The sequence below is a fragment of the Cheilinus undulatus genome, linkage group 21, assembly GCF_018320785.1.
Source record: "Cheilinus undulatus linkage group 21, ASM1832078v1, whole genome shotgun sequence".
NCBI lineage: Eukaryota > Metazoa > Chordata > Actinopteri > Labriformes > Labridae > Cheilinus > Cheilinus undulatus.
The window spans coordinates 18,482,032-18,509,642 of NC_054885.1; the positions used below are offsets into that span (position 1 = coordinate 18,482,032).

The 27,611-nt window shown below is 39.0% G+C and overlaps 1 protein-coding gene across 1 annotated transcript; it reads right to left on the reverse strand.

Moving 5' to 3' along the window:
• Nucleotides 1-121: 121 nt before the first annotated feature.
• On the reverse strand, nt 122-16,218 carry itgb3a (integrin beta 3a). Its single transcript, XM_041817099.1, has 15 exons — nt 16,055-16,218; nt 14,968-15,053; nt 13,441-13,642; nt 11,963-12,215; nt 11,684-11,846; nt 11,422-11,583; nt 11,198-11,293; nt 11,013-11,102; nt 10,787-10,921; nt 10,287-10,716; nt 5,890-6,112; nt 2,111-2,211; nt 1,805-1,921; nt 1,341-1,507; nt 122-1,185 (listed from the first exon to the last, which is right to left on the reverse strand). The coding sequence occupies exons 1-15, from the start codon at nt 16,107-16,109 to the stop codon at nt 1,120-1,122; spliced, it is 2,346 nt and encodes a 781-aa protein (XP_041673033.1). The 5' UTR covers nt 16,110-16,218; the 3' UTR covers nt 122-1,119.
• Nucleotides 16,219-27,611: the final 11,393 nt, after the last annotated feature.

The following is a 27,611-nucleotide window of genomic DNA, read 5'->3' on the forward strand; positions in this document are numbered from 1 at the left end:
TGCCAAAGCAGGTCAGCAGAGGAGTGAAAACATCTTTCCTAACATGAAAAGCTTATAGGGTTGTTTCATTCTTTGTCATACGGAAATGTGGCCCAGTTCTGGTGAAACAGAGGCCATGCTAAAGCTATATCTGAGTATTTACAGCAGTGAGGGCAGCAATCAGAGGGCTTTCAGCACAAGTAAACTCCACCCATAGCGCAACTCTGTATGTATGGCTCTAGTTAACACAGTGGAGGCAGCCATTACTGCCAGCAGTCAGTACAAGCAAATGCAACTCTGTATTCTATGGCTTATAAATTAGCATCACTCACTCACTCACTCAGTCAGTTACTTACTTACTTACTCAGACACAGACATTGCCATGTGTAGGGCTGACCTCAGCAGTCAGCCAAAAACTAGAATGAGTGCTGTTTTTACACATTTTACTCCACTCTGCTAAGATTGATGGCCCTTCTAGTGTTAAAGACTTTGAAAAAACTACTTCCTGTTCCATGGTGAGCAGAAAATTTATAGACAACAATTTTTGATGTGACGGGAGCTGAAATTGACTTGATCCCCACTGGCAGTTGTAAAAAGGCTACAACAGACAACAAGAAGCACAAAAATGTTCATGTTTCATGTTCATGTTATGGGTGAACAGTGTTTAATGAAAAACACCTGAGAGGATTTACATTTTTGTAATGTATTTTCAGTGAATACCCATTAGCTCATAGTGATATCTTTTTTTGGTTGTTTTTTTGGTTATTTTTTTTACAAACAATTTGAGCACACTCAAAAGAGTGTTGAAGCGCTAACCCTCAAAAGGCCTGAACAACATATATTGCAATGGTTTGAGAATTCTCTCACAAAAACCTCAAGTGCTTCACCAGCAGTTGATACAGTGTTTTTTCTCTGAAGAAGGCGTGCCAAAGATCCAGAAAGGAAGCCATAGACAGGCAGCTTCAGCTATTTTTTTACATTATGTACAATTATTACATCATACTGTTGACAGCGATAACTACTTATCAGCTACAGCAGCTGGATACATGACAGTGTGAAGATCTTCCTTCTGTCCATCTCTTTGCTGCTACATTCCATCTTTGTCGTTGACCCCTGAGTTGTTTTCTGTGCAAGCTGTTATTAGTTGCCTCTGTATGCTACATTAGTGAAGGTGGATGTGGCTCCTTTATACAAGGGATTGTTAGCCTGGAAAGTGAAACACAATATTGCAGTTTAATTCATCCCAGCAGCATTTTAAAGTACACTTTTTGCTTTCCCCTCTTGCTCCATTTACAGTTCTGCATTGATTTCTCAAGTAGTAGCGGCATGCAGAGAGTGTTTTAACTCTAATTATTTCTTACCGTATCCCATTTGGCCTTGGCTCTCTCTTCCTCAAACTTGGCATACTCTCTGCGGTCATGAATGGTGACCAGCAGCTTCCATATTAGGAGGCCAACAAGGCCCAGTAACAGAATGGCCCCTGCTACTGCCATGAGCACCACCAAGATGTCTGGACCCTCAGGACACACTGATGGAAGAGAGAGAAAAAGGATGATTTTGGAATTTGATTTTGTTTAAATTTGTTAAGTGGTGAGGCATACTTGTGCAGATATGAGTCAGAAACTCCATTACACCACGACTCATCGCTACATATCTGGGTTTCTGTGGTTGAGAGCAGCTGTGGTTAACTGACTGATGGGGTCTTAAATAACTCAAAACTAGATGCATAGTCTCCTGTGCTGTGTTGTGCAAGATTCAGGCTAACCTAATCATATTTCTTAATTACTAGTTCTCTGACATTTACATGCACACACTCTTGCAGTACCTGGCTCTTTTATCACATACAGGATGGATTTGCCACTTTCATCTTCGTAATACTGGAAGTGCTCCACACAGTCATTTTCGTCCTTGTAGGAGCAGTTTACAGCATTCTGTTTTTCACCTGTGGAAGAAAAATGGGAAGGAGAGGAAGAAACAAAATCAAAAACGAAAACAAAAAATAAGATGTTCTTTGATATAAATACATGGGTCACAAAGCAGGCATCATTGCTACAATTATTAAAAAAACATTATACAGCACACATTTTAATATCATGATCTACAGCAAGTAGATTAAAGGTGGAGTCCTCACCCAGGTTTTCCACTACAATAATTTCGTCTCTGCAGATTCGATTGCAGCTGTTGTCCTTTATGTACTGTCCCCTCTTGAAGTGCTGACACTCGACACATGCCCTGAGAGCAGATTTTATAGTGTATTTAACAGTGGTGCATTCTGTTATTTTACCTGTAAGGAGTGAATAAACTAAAAGGATAACATATGAGAGCTGGTCTATGAAGATATATCAGCTAAGTGTTATCTGCTGTCTTCTGTGGCTTTGGGAGAAATTTGACCTTTATCTGAAGAGCACAAAACAAAATCTGAGTTTGTTCCAAATGAGTGTGGGAGAATTTCGTGATCATCATGGAAGGTGGGGAATATTTTGATGTAGAGTGCAACGTACCAACTGTGTACTTCTTTACAGAAGATTAGTTTCCAGCAGCACAACAGCCAGGAATCATGGCATATCATTATGGTGCTTAGAGGATGAATTCCTTCTTTCCCCATAAGAAGGTATTTAACTTTTGAAATCTAAAGTTACATTTCATGAGCCTACCTGTTATTATTCATTATTTCCTGAGGAATCCATTTGTTTTTTTTCTCTGACACTATCCCCAGTCCTTTAAGTGCCACTACAAAGCCAAAACTTTACCTTTTGCGCCACAATAATTGCTAAAATCTATTGGGTTAAAAAGTATTCTGCACATAAAAGGATAAACCTCTCCATTTTGAGCACTCCACAACTATCCTTAAGCACAGCCCTCTGGCCAATGTGTTAACCTTTGATACAAGATGTCTTATAATGGCTCATAATGGCAGATTATCCATCCATTATATATAATGGTCCTATCAGGGTCATAGAGGGGGTAGCTGGAGCCAATCCCAGCTATTACTAGGCGAGAGGCAGGGTACACTTTGGACTGGTTGCCAGTCAATGGCAGACTGCAGAGAGTGAGCTGAAATGTTTCTGCTTCAATGAGGATAAAACCCTGTGGCCTTTCCTCTGGCGCAAACCTCAGAACAAGCTTCATCACTTTACTCACACAACGACTAAGTATGTTTTAAAAGTCCCACAAATGTAGGACAAATCTGCAATTTTTAATGTAATCATCCAACAAATGTAATAAGTGTCCCTAAAATGTAGCTTCCTACTGCAAACAGAACTATTACATTTGCAGGATTTTATTGCATTTGTGGGATGGTGAAAATCACAGTCCACAAAAACTGTATTAACTTTCCACAGATGTAATATAAACATGAAAAATAAAAGTTGTGGTCATTGTTTGCTATAGTCTATTTACAACTGTCATTGAGTTCAAGTCAGCTTAAGCTCAAGTCACATCGAAGGACACAGTTACAGCGATTGTTTTGTTCACCACTTAACAGGATTTTTTTTCCCCCTGAGTCTTAAAACACTGGTAGAGCCATGCATCTCAGCACATTTTTGAATGAGAAAAGGAGAGCTCAAATCACATCAAAAATACATAGTCATGGCAATTTTTTTGTTAACCACAAAACAGGAGGTTTTTCTTCCAGAGTTCTAAAACACTTTTAGAGCCATGAAACATATTTTAATGAGGAAAGGAGAGGGCTGACACCAGTTTTGAGAAATTCTGCAAACTCAAAGGGGTTCTTCTTAAATTCACCCTTCAGAGGAAGTTCATCCTATCCAAATCTAAGTAATTTTAGTTTCTTTTAGTTCATAGTGCTGAAAAAACAACCCTTTTCTGCATGTAGACAACAAAGGAGGGGGGGTTGACTGGCTGCTCAGTGTGACTAAGGTGCTTCAATAGTACACCAAAATTGGGTGCTCTTGGAAAACAGGAGAAAAACTAATGTTGTTAGCCTTGACGAAGACAGGTTTGGTCGAAACATGTTGGCTTTTTAATGATTTGGCCATTACAATAAAGGCTTTTTAGTATTTCCTTTCTCATTTGCACTTTTTTGTGTTTGGAGTGCCTGGTTCTCTCCCTTTTTTGGACACACTTACTGCATGTGTAAAAACACCTCACAGGCTAAGGCTGTGCTTGCTCTGCCTATTAAAGTAGGTTACCGTGTATTCAACATACTGGGTTCAAACTTCCTAAGACAAAACACTTTTGTTGAGTGGACAAGGATTTTAAGTTACTGTAAAACAAACAAAAAAATGGCTGGGCGAACAGTGTTTCTGTATGTTATTTATAATTTCCTCAGAGTCCTGTTCTTACACATTTTACTCCACTCTGCTAAGATTCATGGCTCTTCTAGTGTTAAAGACTTTGAAAAAACTACTTCCTGTTCCATGGTGAGCAGAAAATTTATAGACAACAGTTTTTGATGTGACATGAGCTGAAATTGACTTGATCCCCACCGGCAGTTGTAAAAAGGCTACAATAGACAACAAGAAGCACAAAAGTGTTCATGTTTCATATTATAGGTGAGCAGTGTTTAATGAAAAACACTTGAGAGGATTAACATTTTTGTAATGTATTTTCAGTGAATACCCATTAGCTCAAAGTGATTTCTTTTTTTTTTCTTTTTTTTACAAACAATTTGAGCACACTCAAAAGAGTGTTGAAGTGCCAACCCTCAAAAGGCCTGAACAACATATATTGCAATGGTTTGGGATTCTCCCACAAAAACCTCAAGTGCTTCAACAGCTGTTTCTCATATTGTCAGCTGACGGTATACAGTGTTTTTTTCCGAAGAAGGCATGCCAAAGAGTCAGAAAGGAAGCCCTAGACAGGCTGAGACTAAACACTTTTGTTGAGTGGACAGGGACATCCTAGAAAACATTAGACCCCAGCTCTGACACGGGAAGGAGGAGGCGGGGCTCTCTGGTCAGTGAGCGTGTGGGTTTGCTCAGCTCTGATTATAGAGTCAGAAGTAACGAGCAGAAAACCAGGACTTGAAATTAAATACATTTATGTAAACAAAATAAACAATATAAGGCTATTTAGTTTGTTTAATAAAGGGACCAAGTATAGATCTGCTTTATAGGTAAGGTATACTTAAATGAGTTCTGTTGTGATCTGGCGCTTTATAGAAAATACAATTAAATAAAATTGACTCGATGTTCGGGGGTGGTGGGGGAATGGTAGGGGAAACACTGCAACATTTTATGATGTGACATGAACTCAAACTGACTTGAACTGTTTTGACACACTGCTAAGATTCATAGCTATACCAGTGTTTTAAGACTGAAGAAACTACTTCCTGTTTCCTGGTGGACAAAAAATGGCCATGACTACATTCTTGTATGTGATTTGAGCTCAAACTGACTTCAACCCACAGGCAGTTGTAAAAAGACCACAACAACCAACAACCCTAAAAATGTAGTTTTCACAGTTAAACTTGTGAGAAATTATTACAATTTTTAAAAGCAAGAGATTTTCAGTTTTCCATAAATGTAATAAATTCCTGCAGATGTCCATTTGTGGGAAATTTGTGATTATGTTTCGCAGTAGGCAACTGCTATTATACATATGTGAAATTTATTACTCTTATGGGATTATTCTGTAAAAAACTGCTTATATGTATTAAGTTTGTAGTTTATTATGCCTATAGGTGTAACAGTTGTTAACAAACAAAGGGGGGCTCTCTCTGGTCTGGTTTGTTTAGACATATGTGAACAAGAAAATCAGACTCTATATTGGAATGTTTTCAACAATCAAGCCAGAATTGCCTGGAAGAAGTGGTGTGACGGCATTTACCAGAATACAGGAGATGGAATCTAATTTTCAATTCTGCAGTTCATTCAAAGCAGTTTATCTTTGCTGTTAATTTTCTATTGATCCTCCTTTGACAATTTAAACACAAATGTTAGAACATACTGCTTAATTGTGCAGGAATCAGGACAGGTGGGACACTTATCACAGGTTGTTCCATAGGCACCGGGCTGAGTGCACTGACAAACTCCACACTCGCAGTAACCCCGACCGCTGCACAGCATGCCAATGTTGGACATGCAACTGTCTATCTGTGTGCTACAGTTACAGTTGTCTCCTTTCCAGCCAGCATCACACCGGCAGAAGCCACAGTCGCATTTGCCATGACCTGAAAGAAATGAAAAGGAGGAAGAGGTTAATGCCTTCAGGCAATAATAGAGTTTATAAATATAACCAAATGTGTGGAATTCTAATGCTACATATTCATTCATTTCACAGGAAAAGTGTTTTTAAAAGTCAATAATTAAAGGGGAAGGCAAGGCAAAGATATGAAGACATAAAGTTGCGAAATGTGTGTGCAATCCACTTTGCTTGTGGCCTTTTCACCAATGATGTAGTTTAAAGCTGCTCATGCTTGGGCAAGTGTGCCTGCAGATGAATCAGTAGATTCTGCAATCATTTCATAAGAAGGATTAAGAGTAGTCTTTTACTTATTTGTAATTTGTGTCCTTAACTGTTATTTAATACTCTTTACTTATCAAGTAGTGATTGTTTGTTTGCATTGCTGTTTGCCTTCTCATTCTGTAAAAATAGCCAAACACAGTTAAGTAATACAACAACTTGCAAACTTGTTTTAACTTCAGTGAGTGCAGCATGGCTTATCTCTGACTCATCCCTACCCTGAAAAACGACGGAAGTGTTGAATTGTTAAAGCTCAGACTAATGATCACCCCTCTCCTTATCCACAGACACACAAACATTTCCTGAGAAGTTCTACTCAAGTGTAGAAAAAGCTGGGTCATTGTGGGGCAGTGTTACAGTGACGCAGCCAATAGCTGGCAGAGTGTGAAGGCAAGTTTTTCCCCTGGATTACCAAGTGACATCCCACATCAGCATATTGTGCTACCCTTAGAAACAATGGTAGAGCCCCAGAGACGACAAAGATCTTAGCAGGAAACCAAACAGTATTTGGCACTCGATGACAAAGTGCAAAATGAATGAGTCAGAGCCCAGTTGGATCAGACTGGGGGAGTGACTGGTCATGAAATAACACTGAGGGTCCAAGGGTCCTTCTTACTAGAGCTCGAAACAAATCATCCACTGTTGTAAAGTTAAGAAAAAAATCTCCAAATGGTGCTTCTCTTGTAGGTGTGTTTATAGTTCTGATGGGATCAGAGGTCATCATTAGCTTTTGTTAATCCACAAACTGTATAATGTTGTGCAAATTTTTTTTTTCAATACAAAACTACATGATCATGGTACTAACAGGTATTTTTTTCCAGTCTTAAAGTCGACAAGAGTGAGTAAGTGACCTGTTTGTTCTCAACTGAGGAGTCTGGGAGTTTTAACATTTACATCATCCTGCTCTCTTTGCATGAGTCTGCACAGTAAACCCGCTCATTAATCACATGCCTGGGCTTAGGAGAAGGTTAGCATATTTACTATGATGAAAGGACAAAAAAGGATAAAGACAGATCATTTAAACAGATTCTAACACTGTTTGAAGAGAGGCTGAACACAGACTCTGGTGCATTTAGGGCTAGATGCAAACTGGAAAGAGAAAAGGCTTTTGGCAATTTGCCAGCAGAGGAATGTAAACTTTCCTGTTCTCTCTTCCTTCATATTTATGGGCCCTGGGGCTGTGCTTGCTGACTCCTGCTCCTTTGCCCCTGCACCGGTCCCACACTCCCTCAGCAGAAGGAGAAATACGCAGCCACAGGGAATATCACCAAAACGGAGCCCTGGGTCGCAGTAGCTCCAATTGAGCTGGGGCCGAGGGACGTTGGTTCTTTAAAGACAATAACGCCGTGACCCTGCTGAGACACGGCAGCTTAGGGGTTTAACACCAGTTATGACTGTTTGTAGGTGTGGCTGTGGGATGACAAAGCCTTAGCTGTCATCCGTGATTGCTTTAATACCTGTCTCTCTGATAAAGAACCTCCCAAGAGAAATACTCTGGTGTCACCTGGTTAATATAAATGTTATGCCCCTGGAATATTTCAGCTTGCCAAAACATGCGGTACCTAGGGTAGGTTTTGTTTAGTTGCAGACTTTAAGAGACTTTGAGCCTCTTTAAGCCACATTTTCACTTGGATTCAACTAAAAACAGTCCAACAACGTGGAAATTTATAGAACATTTATCTCATTATTTAAGGTTGAAGTGCAGTATAAGAGACATGGACAGGGGCAGTAATAGTCCTAATTTAAACCTCATAAAATACAGCATCCAATTACTCCCATAATGCATTTGTATAGCCTATTTTAAATAGATACATAGATAAATGAGCAGGTACATGCTCTGCCATTGCTCAGACCTCTACCGTACGACCACAGCTCAAACTGCTGTTACATTAAATTACCCAATGACAAAGCCCATTAAAGTTTTATCATCTTGATTGAGTAACTGTGAACTGAGCTGTGCAGACTTGTAAAAGGGAGTGATAGCAAAGCCTGCTGCAATGCTCTGAGTGGTAAAAACACCAAAATCAAACTCCTGGAAGAGGATCAGTCATTTGGAAACATTGCTATTCTGCTTCACGACTAAACAAAGTGATCATTTATAAGTCCTTTAAGATCAAGGAAACCATAATGGCCATCTGCTTTTAGGATGACTGTTTAAACAGACACATTGCTCGGGTAAGTAGGAGAACACAATGTAAACTAAGTATGGTGTGTTTACAGGCTCACTGGAAACAGTCACAGTATGTTCCTGCAAAGTCGGACAAGGTCTCAAAGCAGGGAAGAGGAAGGAAGGGCGACTTTATTTTTCCTGCTTAACAGAGACAGTGAAAGGAAGGCTTCAGCAAAATTAAGAATAAAATCAAAACCATTCTTTTATGAACACAAATAAGTCTCATTTTCCAAACAAAAATCTAGCCATGTAAAAAGTTGTAATACATGTAATACATTTCTGCCACAGCCTGCTTCAACTGATACTTTTAGATTGTTGAGGAAGTAAGGAGACCAGCTGCTGGAGTTTTGGGAGAGGAATGTTGTCCCATTCTCATCTGATGTAGAATTCTAGCTGCTCAACAATCCCAGAGCTTAATTGCCTGATCTTTTGTTCTGTGATGTGCTAAATGTCTTCAATTGGTGAAAAGTCTTGACTGTAGGGCTTCTACTACGATGCCATGCTGTTATGATGAATGCAGTATACAGACGCAATGGTATTGTTACCCACGCCGATGAAATCGACAGGGGTTTATGTAAAGGGTTCCGCATCTTTGTTTGTTTGTATGTGTACAGGATAACTCGAGAATGGAAAGTCGGATCTTCACCAAACTTTCAGGGAATATTGGGATAGTGACAGGGAAGAATCGATTACATTTTGGTGATGATCCACGCACCCATTCGGTTTTTCTCGGACTTCAAAATTTTGAACACCATAGTAATCAATGGGAGCGTAAGTTCCTCGGTGGCGCTGCTTAGGCATGGGTCTACCGCCTCAGACAGCCATTCTAGTTAATATTGCTGTGACGGAAGCATCTCAGTACTGCCATGTGACAGTTTCAAACAATAGATCTTCAGGGCAAAAGGAGTGTTTTTTGTTTTTAGTGGAGCTGAGCGAAGGGGAGTGGGAGCTGCAGTTATCTCTGGCCCTTAGCTCTGGCATACCAATATTCATTTGCACTCCACTAGTGGGCTCAATCTAACAGCACAAACAAGTGCAGAATTAGGCCTGTTTGTAATGCCCTAAGATCAAGCATAAATATCATCCTTGTACCTTGCACAGAGATTTCTCTTGATCCTCTGAATCCTTTGATGATATTATGTACTGTAGATGGTGGGAAGTCTTTGCAGTTTCACGTTTTCTGAAATGGTTCCACTATTTCTGGATGCAGTTTTTGGCACATTAGTGAACCTCTGCCCATATTCACTTCTGAGGGACTCTGCCTCTCTAAAAAGCTCCTTTTACATGGTCATGATACTGACCTGTTGCAAGTTGACCTAATTATTTGCAAAATGCTCCTTCAGCTACATGTTTTTCAATAGTACCACTTACTTTTCAAGCTCAAAATTTGAAACAGGCCTTTTTTTTTTTTTTTTTTACAAAATGGTCAAATTTCTCAGTTTCAACGTCAAATGTATTTTTTAAATGTTTAATTGCAAATGAAATATGGGTTTATGAGATTTGCAAATCATTGCATTCTATTTTCAATTACATTTTACACAGTGCCCCAACTTTTTTTGGAATTTGGGTCGTAAAATGCATTTAGTTTGCATACATGTAAAACAGCGCCGAAGTGGCATGTGCTTTGTTCTTTAATTTGTTTTTTTTAGCAAATTCTCTCACTGTGGTTTACAAAACAAAATAGATGTTATAAAGAAGTTTATCTACTTACTGGAACACAGCGCCCCTTTGAAGCGCAGGCAGTTGAAGTCGTCACATTCGCAGTATTTTCCCCACACCTGACCAAACTCACTTGTATGGCAGGAGCACTGACCGCACAGGCAGTTTCCCCTCCCACTGCACATCGGACTGTCTGGCTTGGGGATGCAGTTGGCGTCATCAGATGGACTGTAGTCTTCCACTGAACACTCACACCGTGGGCCCAGGCGACCCTGGTAACACTGACACACTCCACACTCGTACGTCCCGTTGCCGTTGCTACAGAGGGAGCTGTTGTTCTCAGCCGTTGCCTCACAGTCGCAGCCACATGCAAAATCCACTGTGACTTTCAGGGAATCCTTAAAGCCTCGAGGTTTGATGGTAAAAGTGCGAGTTTTTTCTTTGGGACAGCCTCGCAACTGGGCCTCCACGCTGAAAGACACCTGCAGAGGGGGAAATGTCTCTAAGAAATCTGTGTATGCAAAAATTGTATATGTGTCAACTCATACATACTGTGTCCCCAATCTTGAGGCCAGAGCAAGACTTGAGTCCACGGATGACCTCTCCTCCCACACAGGTTGCGTTAAAAGAGAGATTTAGCTCTTCTGGGACACCCAGGAGCTCCAGCTCCACTTTTGAGCGGATTTTCTGATAAATATAAATTATCAAAAATATAACTGTGTTATTATGGATCAGAGTATTTCTTTCACATACAATCCTAAATTAAGAAGACCCTTACCGCGTAAGCCTCCTCAATGAGCTCAATAACATTCCGTGAGTCCCGGGCCAGTACTCCCACGGTTGTCCCAGGAATGAGCTGACTGTACTCCTGGGAAGAGAGATGGTGACCCATTTTTGGTTTATTTCTATTTTACAGTACTTAAACAAATCCATGTTCTGGCTCAATCAGAGCAGCATGTTTACCTTGTACAGTTGCACCACATAGCTTGTGACAGCAAAAATTAAATTAATGTTGTTTTCTGACATTTTCTCAGTTATCAGCCCCAAAGAAGGATAATCCTAAAACAAGGGAAACAAACTGTTTTCAGTGGGAGCAGCTTCAAACACTTATTAAAATGTATATCAACTGAATCAACAGAGTAAACAATAAGACACTGAATCACTTATATGCTTATGTCTGCCTTTACCAGCACATTAGTTTCGTTGTAAACATTGTCATCGTCAAGGTGACACTTTCCATCATTAGGTTGAACAATTCCAGCTATACGTCCATCCAGAGCGATGTGTGTTTTGGCATCAGTGGTGTAAACAAGAAGATGTGATGCATCTGGACGCCAGCCGATCTTGTCCTAAGGATAATGGACACAGAAATTACAAAGGTAAGATTAACATGAACAGACTCAGCAAGGCAAATCAAAGTGCATGAGCTGTATCCATTTATGCTCATACCTTGCACACCACAGCCTGCATGATAGCATCAAATCCCCCCTCTGGAGCATCTCTGTTTCTAGACACCTCTTGTTTGCCCACTTCCTCATTGAAGCGAGTTACCACCTCTGTTAGTGACAACACATGCTTGAACCCGAATTGAGCCTTGCATGTGAGGCCCATTCTTTGAATTGGAGATAAGTGAGGGAGTTAGTTTTATGAATTTCAAACATGACAGCACACATTTTTTCATGATAATAATAAATCTCAACTACCTTTTTAAATTAAACAATAACTTACCCATAACAGGGGTTTTGCACTGCTTCTGGAGGATAGGTGTACATGTAAGGAGATGCGGTCTTGTCAACAAATGCTCCAAACCCCATGCGCAAGTTGCTTGTGGTGCGGCGCATAGTCTCAGCAAGTTCAGTACCTAAAGTACGAAGGAGAGCCAAGTCGTCCTTCATCGAATATGAGAGGTCCATCAGATAATAGAGATCTACTGGGTAATCTTCCACCTGTTTCACTGACACAGTGAACCGCTTGGCATCACCTGGGAGAGAGAGAATGAGTTTCAGTGGTGCATCAGGGTACATGACCAACAATAGTTGTTTACTGGAGGTGAATCGTTGGATATAGTAGAAGCAGGGCCACCCACAGATTTGGCTGGGCCCCCGAAAAAACAGGGAAAGAGCCCTCCCCAGTTTTGATTTATTGATGATATCAATGCATGTGTGGTGGACCAGTAGCATTCGTGCTAGTATCCTGGCTAACACTTAACTCATTTTGGAGCTGAACATTGTATCAAGCTATTATAGGGTTCTGATGTTTAAATGATTTATTTGTGGTACTTTTTAAACACTTTCTCTGCCTCTTTTTTTAGCAATTTCTGCAACATCTTTTTGCAACATCTTTCGCCTACCAGCCACCTTCTGCCATTTTTTGCCTGTTTTGCCACCTTTTGTCTATTTTCTTATTTTGCAACTTTAGATGCTTTTCAACAATTTTTCCATTTTTTTTAACTTGCTGCCTTGTTTTTCCCATTGTTGCCTTTTTAAACCATTTCTGTTACTTTTCTTAACTACTTTTCATCCCATTTTTGCCCATTACTACATCTTTGCCTACTTTAGCTGATTTTTGCCAGTTTTACTGCATTTAATCCATTTTTGCTGCTTTTTTTAACTACTGTCTGATTGTTGTTGTTTTATATTTGTCATTTTTGTCACTTTTTGCTGATTTTTGTTACTTTGAGCCCATTTATGCCACTTTTTTTGCCACTTTTTGATATTTTTGGCCACTTTAATCCAGTTATTTTACTATATTAACCCATTCTCGCCACCCTTTATCAGTCTCTTAACAATTTTTAAATAATTCACTGTATTTCCAAAAAAGCTCTCTCCGTCTCTTCTATTTTGTTTTCTGCCATCCTGACATTTGTGCACATTATGGCCTAGCAATAAAGTCTGACATTACTTTTTTAATAGTTCAGTGCATCCATCTACATTATCAACATTACTGAAAAAAGGTAATTCTGTTTTACTAAAGGGGTTTAAATTTTGAAAAAGGTTATATTGTACTACAGCATAAATAAATTTAATTCATGTTTTGTTGCTTTGATAAGTGTGGTTAACATTCAGGTTAAAAATAAAATATGGTCATCACAACTTAACTTTACAATCGTCCACGATTTTGCTGACCTCCATGGGCCCCCAGTTTGGTTGGGCCCCAGAAAGCTCTCCCCCTTATCCCCCCTTATGGGTGGCCTTGAGTAGAAGTACCTGGTCTTAGTGTCAAATGGATTTTCTGAGGCTTGATCTGAGTGACATCAGCAGTCCCTAAGGCCTTGTTGCTGAGCGGGTCATCCTTCTGGATGGACAGCTTGCTGGATGGAAATTCCAGAGCATCCTCACTGCATCCTGCATCCACTAGCGCCTGTCTCTGGTCACAACGGGATACACTGGATCCACCCCTGCCAAATTCCTGAAATAAAACATATCTTAGTTCTCAGTCGAGAACTGGAGTAAAAAGTATCAAGAAATTCAATGAGAGTCATACAGTACAGAACAAGAGGTAGGAAGAAAAGATTTCAACGACTCTGGAAAGAAAACTAGTGAGAGATGTGTCTAAAGACCCCAGAACAACTGCAAAGACACTAGAGAAGACTTTTCCAAGTCAGGAATTGCAGTCTCAGAGAAGACCATCACGAGAGTCCTGCACAGAAATGGGCTGAGGGGTTGCCGACCATGAAGAACATCCCTTCTGCAGAAGAGACACCTTCAAGCCAGACTGAAGTCTTCTAAGGACAACCTGGAGAAAGATTATGCATACTGGAAGCATGTCCTTTGGTCAGAGGAGACCAGACTAGAGCTTGTTGGCCATAGAGATGTTGCTCTATGGCCAAAGAGGGATGAGGCATATAACCCAAAAAACATCACCCCCACAGGAAAACAGGGCGTAGGGAGTATTATGCTGTGGGGATGTTTCAGTGCGTTGAGAACTCATTGCAAAAGAAGGATAATGTGAAAATATTGAAGGAAAACCACAAGCATTTGGCAACACAACTGGGTCTGGGTTGTCATCTTGTCTTCCAAAGCAACAAACAATGACCCAAAACATGCATTGCTCCCAGTGAAGCACTACCTCCAGAAGACCAAAGTGAGCGTTTTTGAGTGGCCTGCACAAAGCCCCAACTTGAATCCCATTGAAGATGTGTGGGATGAACTGAAGACCAAAGTCCATGAAAGAAGACCAACAAATCTGGTGGAGCTTGAGAGACTGGCCGAAGAGGAATGGTCTGGGATTCCTCAGGAGACGTGTCTGAGACTTGATGAACTGACTATTAGCATCTGGTGGGCTAATAATTTAGACCCTGGAAGTTTTTGTGAAATAAATTTGTTTCTGTGTGCAAAGTAAAATAATGTAAGCACCCAAAATAAAACTAGGATGCTAAGAAAAGCTCTTAAAATTAATTGCTCTGTTTAACAGCACTTGAGAAATACTTGGGGAAACTGACTTTTTCATTAATTTTGGCCTCATCTGTATATGATGATGGCATTTCATCCTCTAAATAACAGGCTCAGGTATTTCCCAAGTCCTGAAGCAGTGTCAACACCTATTTTCCTCTTGTTTTTAACCTCATTTGTTCTGAAACTAAATTGTGTATCTATGTTGAAGATGGTCTTTTGAAGATGTCAGCAGAAAGAATGCTGTTGGGAAATGAGGTTTGTGTTCAAACTTGCAGCACTGAGTAAAAAATAGGAGGAGCAACTAGACACTGTGAGCATGGGTGCGCTTTTTCTTTTTACCTCCTGAGAGCACCATGCACAAGTAGGATGAACGACCAAGCACTGTTGACAAGTGGTGACTCCTCGTGATGTGCAGATGTTGGAACCTGTGAGACACAAATGCAAAAATAAAAAAATGCATTCCTGGTCATTTATCATTAAGGTAAAGTTACATATAGATAACACTTTTGAGAGATTTTACAACGATTTAACAGGCAAACAGCCCAGTTAATCCTCCACAAACAGTCTTGGATAAGAGTACAGAAATATTTAAGCACAAAACTCAGTCTCACCGAAGTTTATCCTTGACATGTTTCTTGATTTATCATACAATGTAAAAATACTGCACAGCTTTTTCAATGCAAGGATGAACTTAATCCAAACACTTTTTTATTTTATCTATCATGACTTTTGGGTGTGGTCCACAAGAGTTAACATGGGGGCACATTCATCAATAAAATGATCAATAAATTAAAAAACGTATATCTGCTCCATATTAACAGGTATCTTCAAGAGGCTCCTGAATTAGATAATATGTAAACAAAAAATATTATGTTCAGATGGTTTGCTGGGATATGAATGAGTTTACATACCTTTTTATTGACAGTGCTTCTCTAGCTAAGTCTAATTCCAGCCCAGGCACTATGGATAAGTCTGCCAGTGCCCTGTTTGTTTTAGGCTTAGTTTGGTGATTTTTGAGTTAATGAGGGAAGATAGCATCATACAGTACGCTCACGTGTTACCATTAATAGTAACAGATCTACATTTATTAAAGAAATACCGAAAAGTAAAATCGATGCTTGGCTTTTCTGAGAACCATGGGAGTCATTCCGACTATTTCACTCCCTTATAAGGAAAGGTGGCCAAAGCTCCAGCCGCTCAATTACAAACAGTATCGCTGCATTTACGTTAGCTAACAGATAAATATGCGGGGTTTAGCACCAGAAAAGTCCATTTATTACGTGGTATTACGTTAAAAAATAGCACACCAACACGGCTGCTGTGAATTTTAACATCGTATTTTACTTTTAACGACACCTCACAAGTCGGGCGGACCCCCTGGTCGACAACACAGGTGAAACTTTTAAAAGTGGAAATAACATCTTACCGAAAGCGTTAGGAATCACTGAAAAAATGAGAAACAGGAGAAAGAAAGTCCCCATGGCTGGAGAAGAAGTAACGGAGCCGAGTTGACAGTAGTCGTCTGTGCTCCCGGTGGGCTTGTTCGCTTCTGTACATGAACGCCTTTCCTCATTCTTGACCTGACTAAACTCAGTTGGGTCATACTTACTCTGACTCTTACATCAAACACTCTGAGCTGTTCGTGTGTAATGATGGAAAGAATAACCACCAACGAGGCGCTATTTTTATTTAGAAAGATAACAGATAATTTAACAGTAGGTACTTTACACCATGTATCAAGATAAAGAGGAAACTTTTGAACTTTGGTATTAGAAGGAGCTGAAAGGATGTGTGACATGAAAATTACAGTAACTTAAATATCTCCAAATGTTATCACATGGCAAAGCTGTTTTCCCTTATAAGAGCCTTATTTGAAAAGCTTGGCAGTCTATTCATTTGGTGTTGGCTATTGATACTTTTAGGCCTTTTTTGTCTAACTTTCCAAAACAAATCAATCACATATGTGCATTTTCTATTAACAACACAGCACTTTTTTGCCAGTGAATCAACAAAATCTTAACTCTTTTTCTCCATCTTTTCTAAACTCCTCTGTTCAAATCTGCTGTAGCCTATGCATAGATGTTTACAAGAAAGCAAGGCCAACAACAAGGGGTGATAAAAGGGAGCCCACTCAGGGGCCCATGGAGGTCAGCAAAATCACCTTTAAATATGCTTTAAAGTTAAGCTGTGCTAATGATATTTTATCTTTAACCTGAATAATAACCATCATTCTTTTATCAAAGTAACAAAACACGATTATTTTTTAAATTACGCTGTAGCACAAATAAGAATGGAAAATAATGACATGATTTTGGAAAGAGGCATAAATGTAGGCTAGAAGTGGCAAAAAGTTGCAAAATTGGCCACGAAGCAGCAAAAATGGGCAAAAAGAGGTGACAAAAACATGGGTTAAAATCAATCAAAAGTAACCAAAACAGCTGAATAGCAGCAACAGTGGGATGTAAATGCCAAAAAGCAGAGGCAAAATAAGCGTAAAGTGACAAAACAGTGGAAATAAAGGCAACAAGTGACAAAAATGGGCTTAAAGTGACAAAAGAGTTTCATTAAAGGGGCGAAAAACACCCAAATTGGGTTTGAAAGTGTGAAAAAACATCAAAAATTGGTTAAATGTGGCAGTAAAGGGCAAAAAACAGCAGCATAAAAAATAATTTCATCATCAGAACCCAGTGATTTCTATTTAAGTTACACTGTAAAAACAAAAATGAGGGCCCAATAAACATGCTCAAAGCTAAAAATGTCAAATTGGCAGGGAAATATTAATATATAAATATCAACTTAAATCTGTATGTTCACTTAGTATATGCCGTACATAATTTAAGCAACTCTATATTGAGCTGTGTCAGCTATTTTAGTTATTAAAAGTTCACTCAATATTTCAAGACTTTGTTCACTCAACACTAATCAAGTTGATTTTTCACAGTGTAGATCCCTACAGACCTATTGTAACAATAATAGGTTTACCATGGGATTCTAAGAGGTTATGGACAAGTATCATTAAGTATTTGGGTATTTATATGTCTGGTAGTTCTCTGACTTTTTTTACCAGAAAAAAAAAGATGCTTCACTATAAAAAAAAATGCTCCTTTTGAACAAACAGAGAAACTGTGTCACCAAGAATAAAAACCTGATGTCAAACAAACAAGTATAAGTCTGCCCTCTGCTGGAGTGGCATCAGTTCAGCATGTAAGAGTTTACAAGAAGACTGTAGGACCTGGTGACGAGAAGAAAGTTCAAGAATGATAAGTGTTCAGAGTGCCTTCTTCAATGCTCCTGTTACAGACGGGAAATAGCTGAAGTGTTCTCAATGGTGGCCTGATGTGGAAGACTTTATAATGCAGTGACCTCTGGGTGCTCTTCCAGGAGAGCAAATGCAAAGTTGTGACATAGTTTTAACCTCCTAAGAGCCTGCATGTACATAAGAAGACATTACATTGTTGAGAGGCTGACATTTTCAGGGATTTTCATGGAAATTTTAGGGAATGTGTTCGGATTTTTTTAAAATTTGATTGAAAATTTACAAGTACATTCAAGGAAGTTTTGGGAGATATTTTTGTGTATTCTGGAGAGTTTTGGTTTGGAAATGAGGCATTTTCATTGAGATTTAGAAAATGCATTTGCAATTCTGGGGTATATGATTTTATTTTTGGTGGGGAAATCTAATTTGTTAGGTATTTTCATGGAAATGTGGAATTTATTTGGGCATTTTAGGAATTCCATTGGGAATTGGGGTTTCTGTTCAAATTTAATGGAAATTTCAAGGAGTTTGTTTGGATATTTGGGGGAATTTTCTGTCATTTCCTAGAATTTAAGGGAATATTTGTAAATTTGGGGGATTTTGATTTAAATTTAAGGGTAGGGTATTAACTTTGTAATTTTGGCGAACTAGCTTGAAATTGATCAGGAATTAGTTTATTACCAAAAATGGTGTCTGGAAACCCCTCAACGTCCTGTTTCCAAAGAAAATACAGCTCTGCACACGTTTTTGAACATATACTTTGGCTGTGGGGTCTTCAGTCAGAAAGAAATGGTCTCAGTCATTGAGAGAGGTAGGGAGTCATTTTTTCTTCTTGTTTTTGACTGACCACCAAGGAACTTTGTGAGCAACTAAAAGTTTTACATTTCTCTGAAATTTCCCTTTCAGAAATCCTCACAAATTCCCTAAAATTTCCTCAAATCATTTACCTCAGATATCTGTAGTATATTTCTAAAGTATCCAATAAAATGTACCAAAAATGTCTTCAAACATAGCCCAAATGGTTCAGTGAAACGTTATCTTTAAGCCTAAACATTCCCAAAAATATTCCCACAAAATTCCATAAAAATCCATGAAAATTTCCCCAAATTGCAAAGCAAATACCCTCTTCTAAGCAAATTTCCCAAAATGACAAATACATTCCCCGAATTTCTTGAAAATGACAGAAAATTCCACAAAACTTCTCAACAAATTCCCCGAAATTTCCATAAAAAAAACTTTAAAGGGTCCCAATAAAATTTCTGAAAATGCACAAAATAATTCCCCAAATTTCCATGAAAATACAAAATAATTTCAAATCAAACAGCCCCCAAAACTTACAATCAAATTCCCTAAAATTGCAAATAAATTCCCTAAATTTCCATGAAAATGCCTGAAAATTTCCGAGCAAATTTCTCCAAGAAATTCCAATTCAACTCTCCAAAATATACAAATATATCGCAAAAATTTCCATGAAAGTGCTAAAAATTTTCAGAGCAAATTTTTCCACTATAAATTCTAGACTTCCAAGAAAATTAATGTCATAAATCCTCCCAACAGTTCCACCAAATTACTGAAACTTCATTGGACATTCTGGATATTATCTCAAAAATTCTAATAGGAGAAATAATAACAATGCTATCAAGAAACAAAATGAACATCCTCATGTGTACATTGGGTCCCATGGGATTTACAATAATAAAGTTTGTGCAGGTTATTATAGTGAGCAGATATTTTTTGATTTTTGGACTGAGTTTGCCATCAGCCATCTCAGTTTGATAAACTCTCCCTAGAAACAGTCTGGCTCTCGGCTGTCCTCACTAAACGTATGAATCTGATAAGTGCCTGCCTCACAAAACATCTTCCCATTCCACTGAGTGATGGAGCGTGAGGAAATATGCCAGCTTCTAAAAAAAGAAATAAAAGAAAGAAAATGGGATCAAAGCTAAAACTGCACTACTGAAATGAACTTTAGAAGGCATTAAATGGTGACATGTGTGTGCCCCTGTGTGTTTTGAGTCTTGTCGAGGCAGACAATGCTTCTTATCTCTGCATTTGTCCATTTATTGAATCTTTATCCCCATGCCCTGCTCTTACTCTCTGTCTGGTTGCTAAGTTACTGCCACCCGTGTCCAAGAAGAAATGACAGAAATAGAGAAAAAAAAGTAGAAAAGCTATAATAGTCAACTGTTCTGCTGGCATTAAAGTCTCATTGTGGGTGGATGATGCCGGTAATACACTGCGGGCAATTAAAGCCCTCTCTAGTATTGACTTATTTGGATCTATTGGTGCCTTCTGCGGCCACAACCCCCACACATGAATGGTATTTGGGAAGAGCTCAGCGCCAGTTGTCCTGAATAAAATGCCAGAGACCAGGTCAGATGGCAGCCAATTAAGACTGAACAGAAAAAGAGGAAGGGGGCTGGTAAAGAGAGGGGTCCTGACCTGTGTTACGGATCTATCTGGAGCCCTTTAAGCTTTTCCCTTCCTCACATGGATCCGATATCGGTCGCTCTCAGACAAAATCGGTGTTTGGATAACCACGTCCGGCTTACCCTCTCCTGCTTTTGTCAGGTGGGAGGGTCAAGTGAGGGGAGAGGAGTTTTGGTCAGGTGAAGGCTTAACAGTTCAATGACACTAAAGAGGGAACAATTATGTTTTTGTTGTGATGCTTTTCCTTCTCCACCTCCTCATCCATATCTGGTCTCGGTGGATCTGCAGCTCACTTTTCTGTCTCTGGGGACGACAGCTTAAATGTTGAGAGAAAATGTACAGCTAAGAACAAATAACTGGAGAAAAAGAGTGCATGTGGGGATACTGGCATTGATTTCAGAGTGTTCAAGCTGTTAGATAAAAGAGAAAAAGCTGAAAAAGGAAAAAGCTTGCTGACTTTGTCAAATAAAGGAACTAAATAGACAGCTTGGCTACAGTAGCATGTGCTATTTAGATGTGGGGATATACACTGCATTCACAAGTTATTCAAACCCATCCACTTTTTATCAGATTTTGTTACATTGCAAACTGATGCTACAGTTGGAAAAAAAATCTTGATAATCTAAACTCAGTACCCTGTGAAGACAGGGTGAAAAAGAATTTCAGAAATGTTTTCAGAAAAATAACAAAACTGAAATACCCCATTGACATAAGTATTCAGACTTTTTGCATAACACTTGAAATGTACCTATACCCTGATTGGAGTCCGCCTAAGCTCCTGAGATCCTGTGTGGAGATGGAACAAAGTTCAGGAAGGACAACCATCACTGCAGCCCTCCACTGATCTGGGCTTTATGGCAGAGTGGCTCGACAGTAGCCTCTCCTCTGTGCCAAACACATGAAAGCCCGCTTGGAGTTTGGAAAAACACCTGAAGGACTCTTAGACTGTGAGAAATGGATTCTCTCATCTGGTGATATCAAGATTGAACTTTTTGGCCTCACTTCTAAATGTTATGTCTGGAGGAAACCAGGCACTGCTCATCACCTGCCCAATCCCATCACAGCAGTGAAGCATGGTGGTGGCAGTATCATGCTGTGGGTGGGTTTTTCAGCAGCAGTGACTGGGAGCAAAGCACAGAGTTATCCTCAATGAAAGTCTGTTCCACAGTGCTCAGGTCCTCAGACTGGAGGTTCACCTTTCAACGACCCTAAACACACAGCAAAGACGACACAGGAGTGGCTCAAGGAGAACTCTGTGAATGTCGAGTGGCCCAGCCAGAGCTCTGACTTGAACCTTATCAAACATCTCTGTTGAGACAAGAAAATGGCTGTCTAAAACTGATGAGCTTGGGAGGATTTGCAAAGAAGAATGGCATAAAATTCCCTAATGTAGGTGTGCAAAACTTATGTCATATTCAAAAAGACTGTAGGCTGTAAATGCTACCAAAGGTGCTTCAACTAAGTATTGAGTAAAAGGACTGAATACTCATGTCAGATGGAACTTTGTCCCATCTCCACACAGGATCTCTGGAGCTCAGTCAGAGTGACCACTGGATTCTTGGTCACCTCTCTTACTAAGAGCCTTCTTACCCGATTGCTCAGTTTAATTAATTTGCATTTTTAAATTCTCTTTTCCTTTTGTTGTGATGTGGGACTGAGTGTGGCTTCATTGTATTAAAAACAGTTTTTTTGACTGTAGCATCAGGCTGCTCTATAACGAAACTGAACAAAGTGAAAGGGGTCTGAATGGACTGTATCTGAATAGAAATGAGCTTAATTGGTAGCTGCTGGTGTGGTGTATGAGATGCCTCCACTGGAGAGAGCAGGAATTTCATCAGTTATCTGCTCACTTTGAATGGAGACACTACACTGAATGCACAACAGGAAAAGACTCACTATGAGTCTGATACGCCCCATGCAAATCAAAGCAATGGAGTCATTATCTCCTTAAAATAACCTCAGTGACTGATGTTTGCTTAGTGTGGGGTTGATGTGGCGCTGTGTCCCTGCAATCTGCATCACTGTGTAACTAATGAATACATTTACCTCTGCATGATGAAGAGTCCCTGAGGTTAAGATCCAAACATGGCCTCTACCATCATGTGAGACTTGGTCCATCCATATTTAATCACTCTTTTGTCAAGTGCACCTTGGTTATCCTGGCAATTAATTGCAAACACATCATCCATCACACACAGGGACACAGCAGCTGCTCGGTTCTCCTGTGGATAACGGTTGATCGGATATTAAAGCTGTTAATTAAACTTAAAAAAGGGAAGTTCAGAGCTGAAAAGAGAGAAGAGGCCTGTGACCATTTTGAGACCTGAATCGGGCCTCGCAGCATCACCACACACAAAAAAGCAACGAGGGGGTGAGGAGGAGAGGAGAGGAGAGGAGAGGAGAGGAGAGGGGAGCTGGGTGGGGTCACAAACACCACCTCCTAGTTGCTATGGATGTCTTCACTTAGTTTGTGTTGCTAGGCTGCCAATTCCCTCGTGTTAAGTGGAAACAACTCCCCTCCAACCCTCCCCCCCTTCTCCTCGGTCCAGGCACCTTGTCGCTGCTCCCCTCTCCTTCCCCTCTAAACCAAAATAACTTCAGCAACCATCTGTCACTGGGCTCACAGGTCTACTGTTGCTTAGGAACAAGTCAGAAACTCACAATTATGTCTATATGCATCCTCATGTGAATATTTCTCCATGTGCATATACACTAACAATAACTGGTAGTTAGACATCTACCGCTGTCTGTGGCCAAAGATCCCCATCATGTGCAGCCTCCACATATCTGACACTCTAAAGAGTTCAAAGTCAGGTATCAGCAACAGGCTTAATGAAGACTGATTTTGCTCTTTGTTTCTCCTCATGTGTAAAATGTTACAATCTAAAGCCTCAAAGAGTAAATATCTTATCTGTAGTAGAGGAATTACATTTATTGACAGAGAGCTGAAGTGTAAGCTTTTTTCATAATCACAGTAATTAATAAAACAACACTGCACAATGCAGATTTACATAGAGCCAATTAATTTTCAGCAACTAAATCCAGAGGCTAATGAGATTATTTGATCTCATTCCACGTAAAAATACTCCTTGTTCTCCTGTTTGCAGCCATTAATAAATTACGTGTACCATCAGTAAACTTCCTCCAGGCTTATGAAAGGTGTTTTCTTCTAATCTTTGTTTAAACACTTGCTCATCAGTTTGTGGCTGAAAGCTGCTTACAAAGACATCAGGAGCATCCCAAATTCAATTTCACAGCCTTTGTTATTTAGACTAACAGACGATTAAATTGACAGACTCTGAGCCTCAGGAAAATGTGACCAAATGGCAATTTATTTTTGTATCAATCTGCTGAAGTTTTGTGTATATGGCATAAATTAAATATGCAGTTAGGGGGGTTATTAGTTGGTGTGACAAATGTTTTTTGATGTTTGTTCAAGTTATTAGTAGTAGTAGTTTCTAATTCACCTGTACTTTTGATGTCCTTGAGATTAGGAATGTCATGAAACAGGAATTTTAACTTTCATATAATTCCAGTAAAATCAAATGATAGCAATATCCGAATATAGCAACACCATGAAGAGATATCCAAGTAAACCTGAATCTGGCTATTTTTGTTTGAACCTTAGAGGTGTTATGGCTGTTTTGCTGCTTTTTGACTGTTTTAATGATGAAGTTTTAAAGTGTAAGATAAGTTTTTTCGCAATTAAATTTTGAAATTTGAATACCTGTACACTTTTTTTGTATACACTCAGGGTGTTCATGATTTTCAATCCTACAGCTAGCGCCATAAAAAACATCCACAACATCTAATTCAGCTCTTTTTTCTGAGTTAATAAAACTTATTTAGGTATTTAGGTAATTAAGGTATTTTTTGTCATTGTGCTCAAGCTATTTGACTGTACTCCTTTAATCTGCATAGTTTTCCCAGGATGCCTTTGGGCGTTTAACACTTTTGCACCATAAGTGAAGTTACCAACTCAGTTAAAGAGGTGCCGCCTGTGGGACGCCCCATTAATGATGCTAGTATAATGTTGAGTTAATTACTTACTGAAAAACATCAGAACAAGACATCAGCTACTGGTTCAATGGGACACACACAGCTGTGGTTTCATAATGGTTATTTAAGACAGTCTACCTTAGATAGGATGGTAACTTAAAATGTATTTAAAAGACACTATATCTTCAGTGAATACGTATAAAATTTTCTGAGGTATATCCATCCATCCATTTTCTATACCACTTAAAGGTGCAGTGTGTAAAACTGAATATCAACATCTAGAAGTGGGTTCTAGGCTGCGTTTCTCTGCTGGAAACTGTGGCAACCAGTTGAATTTAATGTGTATCTGTAATGTGAATACAATACAATCACTTTATTTATCCTCTTTTCCTTTTTTCCTCTATGTTACCATGGAAACATGTAAAAATCCAAGATGGCAGCATCCATGGAGGGGACCCTCCCTATGTATGAATTAAATGTTTATTCTGAGTTGTTTTTTTCAAATAGCTATTTTTTAATTTAGATGACTTATTAGATAGACCGTCTTAGAAATGTTTTGCTTTATTTTACCAAGTTTGTTCAGCTAAAGGCTACCAGGCTAAATATTACACACTGCACCTTTAATCCCATTGGAGGTCACGGGGGTACTGGTGCATATCCCAAATGTCATTGGGGGAGAGGCGGGGTACACCCTGGACTGGTCGCACACTCACACTCACACTCACACCTACAGCAAATTTAGAGTCACCAATTAACCTAACGAGCATGTCTGTGGTGGTAGGAGGAATCCGGAGAACTCTGCACAGAGAGGCCCTGACCGGAAAGCGAACCAGGAACTTTCTTGCTGTGAGGCAACAGCTACTGTCCAGCTCATTAAGATAATCAGTTACCTATAATATTCTGAGTTCTAAGAAATTATCAGTGCACTAAAAAAGACTGAATAAGAAATATTACATACTTTAGGATGGAGGATTTAGCTCAAGTGCAACAAACTCAAATACCATTTGAATCTCAGTTTAAACACTTAAAATAATTTATTTTAAACAGTATTGCACACTTGAAATAATTAAGATAGCATCAGCATTTATAGAAATATTCAGGAAGTGTAAATGAGTCACATTTAAAACAAACAAATGATTTTAACTCACAAAAGTTGAGTTTAGTTTACTTATTTCTAAGGCAAGTTTGAACATTTTTAAGTAAGATCAACTCATTTTATTCTACAGTGAAGTTAACAGTTAACGAGTGGTACACACAAAATATTCCATTTTAATATTTGTTACATTGCAAACATCAGTTTTTAGCACCTTAACTCACACAGACAGGTTTAAATTCCCAGAAAATAATCAATATTCTATATTTTTTTATCTTGTCTGATCTTGATTTAAAAACAATGGAAAAGAGTTATCCACTTCTTGTTTTTTTTTATTTATGCATGACATCCATTTGTGGCCATGAATACCCCAAGTGTTAAAATCTGTTAACATAACATATTCATGGCTGCGATAATCCCCTTCAAGGAAATCCAATTTGCACATGGTCAATTAAAAATATTTCATTATTGGGTTTTCTTTACATCACAAACACCAAGGTTGTTGTACCTCAACTTACATTTAAAGGGTTAAATTCCCCAAAACTAACTAATACTTGATATTAATGATCAGGTTTGAGCTTTTATTTTAAAAATCAATGCATAAGAAGTTGAAAAAAATATTAATGCATATTTTTATTGTTATGTATGTAATGCTGCCATTTTTGGTCATGGACAGCCTGAGTGGAACCGTGTCCTTGGTGCCTACTTCATCTATCATCTCCTTAAACATCCGTCGTGAACTCTGTCCAAACACTGTAAGCGATGAAACTGCTGACTTTGCTATAAACCCCCTACATCCCACTCCTACCAGACAAACACTAACGTCCCATCAGCTTCAGATTCATGATGGACGGAGAACGTTAAAATGTATGAATGATCTGATTAAAAATATCTTATTTCAAATAACTCATCTATTAGTTTTGTGACTTATTAACTCCGAGAGGCAAGAAAACTTTTCTGAGTGTTGCACTTTTGGACTATAACATGTGTCTTATTTGTGGATGATTAGAAAAGTGAATTTATAATGTTGAGTTTTGACTCTTAAACCAACAACAATACAAAATTGAAAATTACATTGAAGTATTATTCAGAATTGACATTTTTCCCACAAATGCAACCTGTCAATACAGCACTGCCACCATAAAAGAAAAAAAACTCACATTATGGATGCAGAAGGAGCTGAATGATGTGGTAGAATAACATTACCTCCAAGGGAATACTCAATCACTGAGATTAGAATCAATACTGATTTGAAATGTCAATTTTCCCAGTCTGTGCTTTTGCACTAACATGCTTTCCCAAGGCACAGATTTCTTTTCAGTGGAGTTTCACCTGCACCTGAGTAAGCTTGAGTCCTATATGGGTTCACACGACGCTGAAAATACAAAGTGATATTTGAATAAAGCGCTCCAATAAAAACAGAGACCCGTCTGCCGTTCACAGGTTTCATTTCAGCTGGCACAGTGAAAGCCAATACAGCCGATAAATATTTGCCTTGGCTCATTCATAGTTTATTAATTCATGTCTTCATTTCTATGTTAGAACTTGCCGTTCCTATATTGGTCTCTTTCCTGTGGCCCCCTAGTTACTGACAGTTCCTCCAGCAACTGGCATGACTCTATAAATATCCCCTGAAGAAGCAAATACCAAGATCTCTCATTTATATTTAAATCAAACTGATTTTTAAGTACTTTTATAGATTAAATAGGCCTTTAAGTGTCTTGATTCATATGTATAAAGTTTAAGGCCTCAGATATGTTAAAACTCTTCCACTTCATTGTTGAAAAATTATGCATATTAAATCAAGAGAAAATAGCACCTGAATAAAAGATCCACTTCTCTATTTGCATGGTAAAAATAAATTTGAGAGTAATTTTGCATGTGAACTCCTTATTCTGCATTCATTATTTTACTCTATTTCATCAACTTCAAATGTGTAAGCCAAAGAATAAACAAATAAAAGGAGTATAAAGGAGCTGAGATTTATCTATTCCTCTATTTTGTACATCAGAGGATCAACACGTTTTGAGGCCATCTGACTTCCTCTCCTGGGTGAGGAGGGGTGGTGTGGTCCACGGGGAACTCATCATCACTTTAAAACGCACCAGAGACTTGGCACAAAAGGAGCGCTCGCAGGTGAGCACACGCGTAAAGGAGCTGTCTCTTGTTTCACTGCAGGGAAACACGTTTTGCACTCTGTGAACG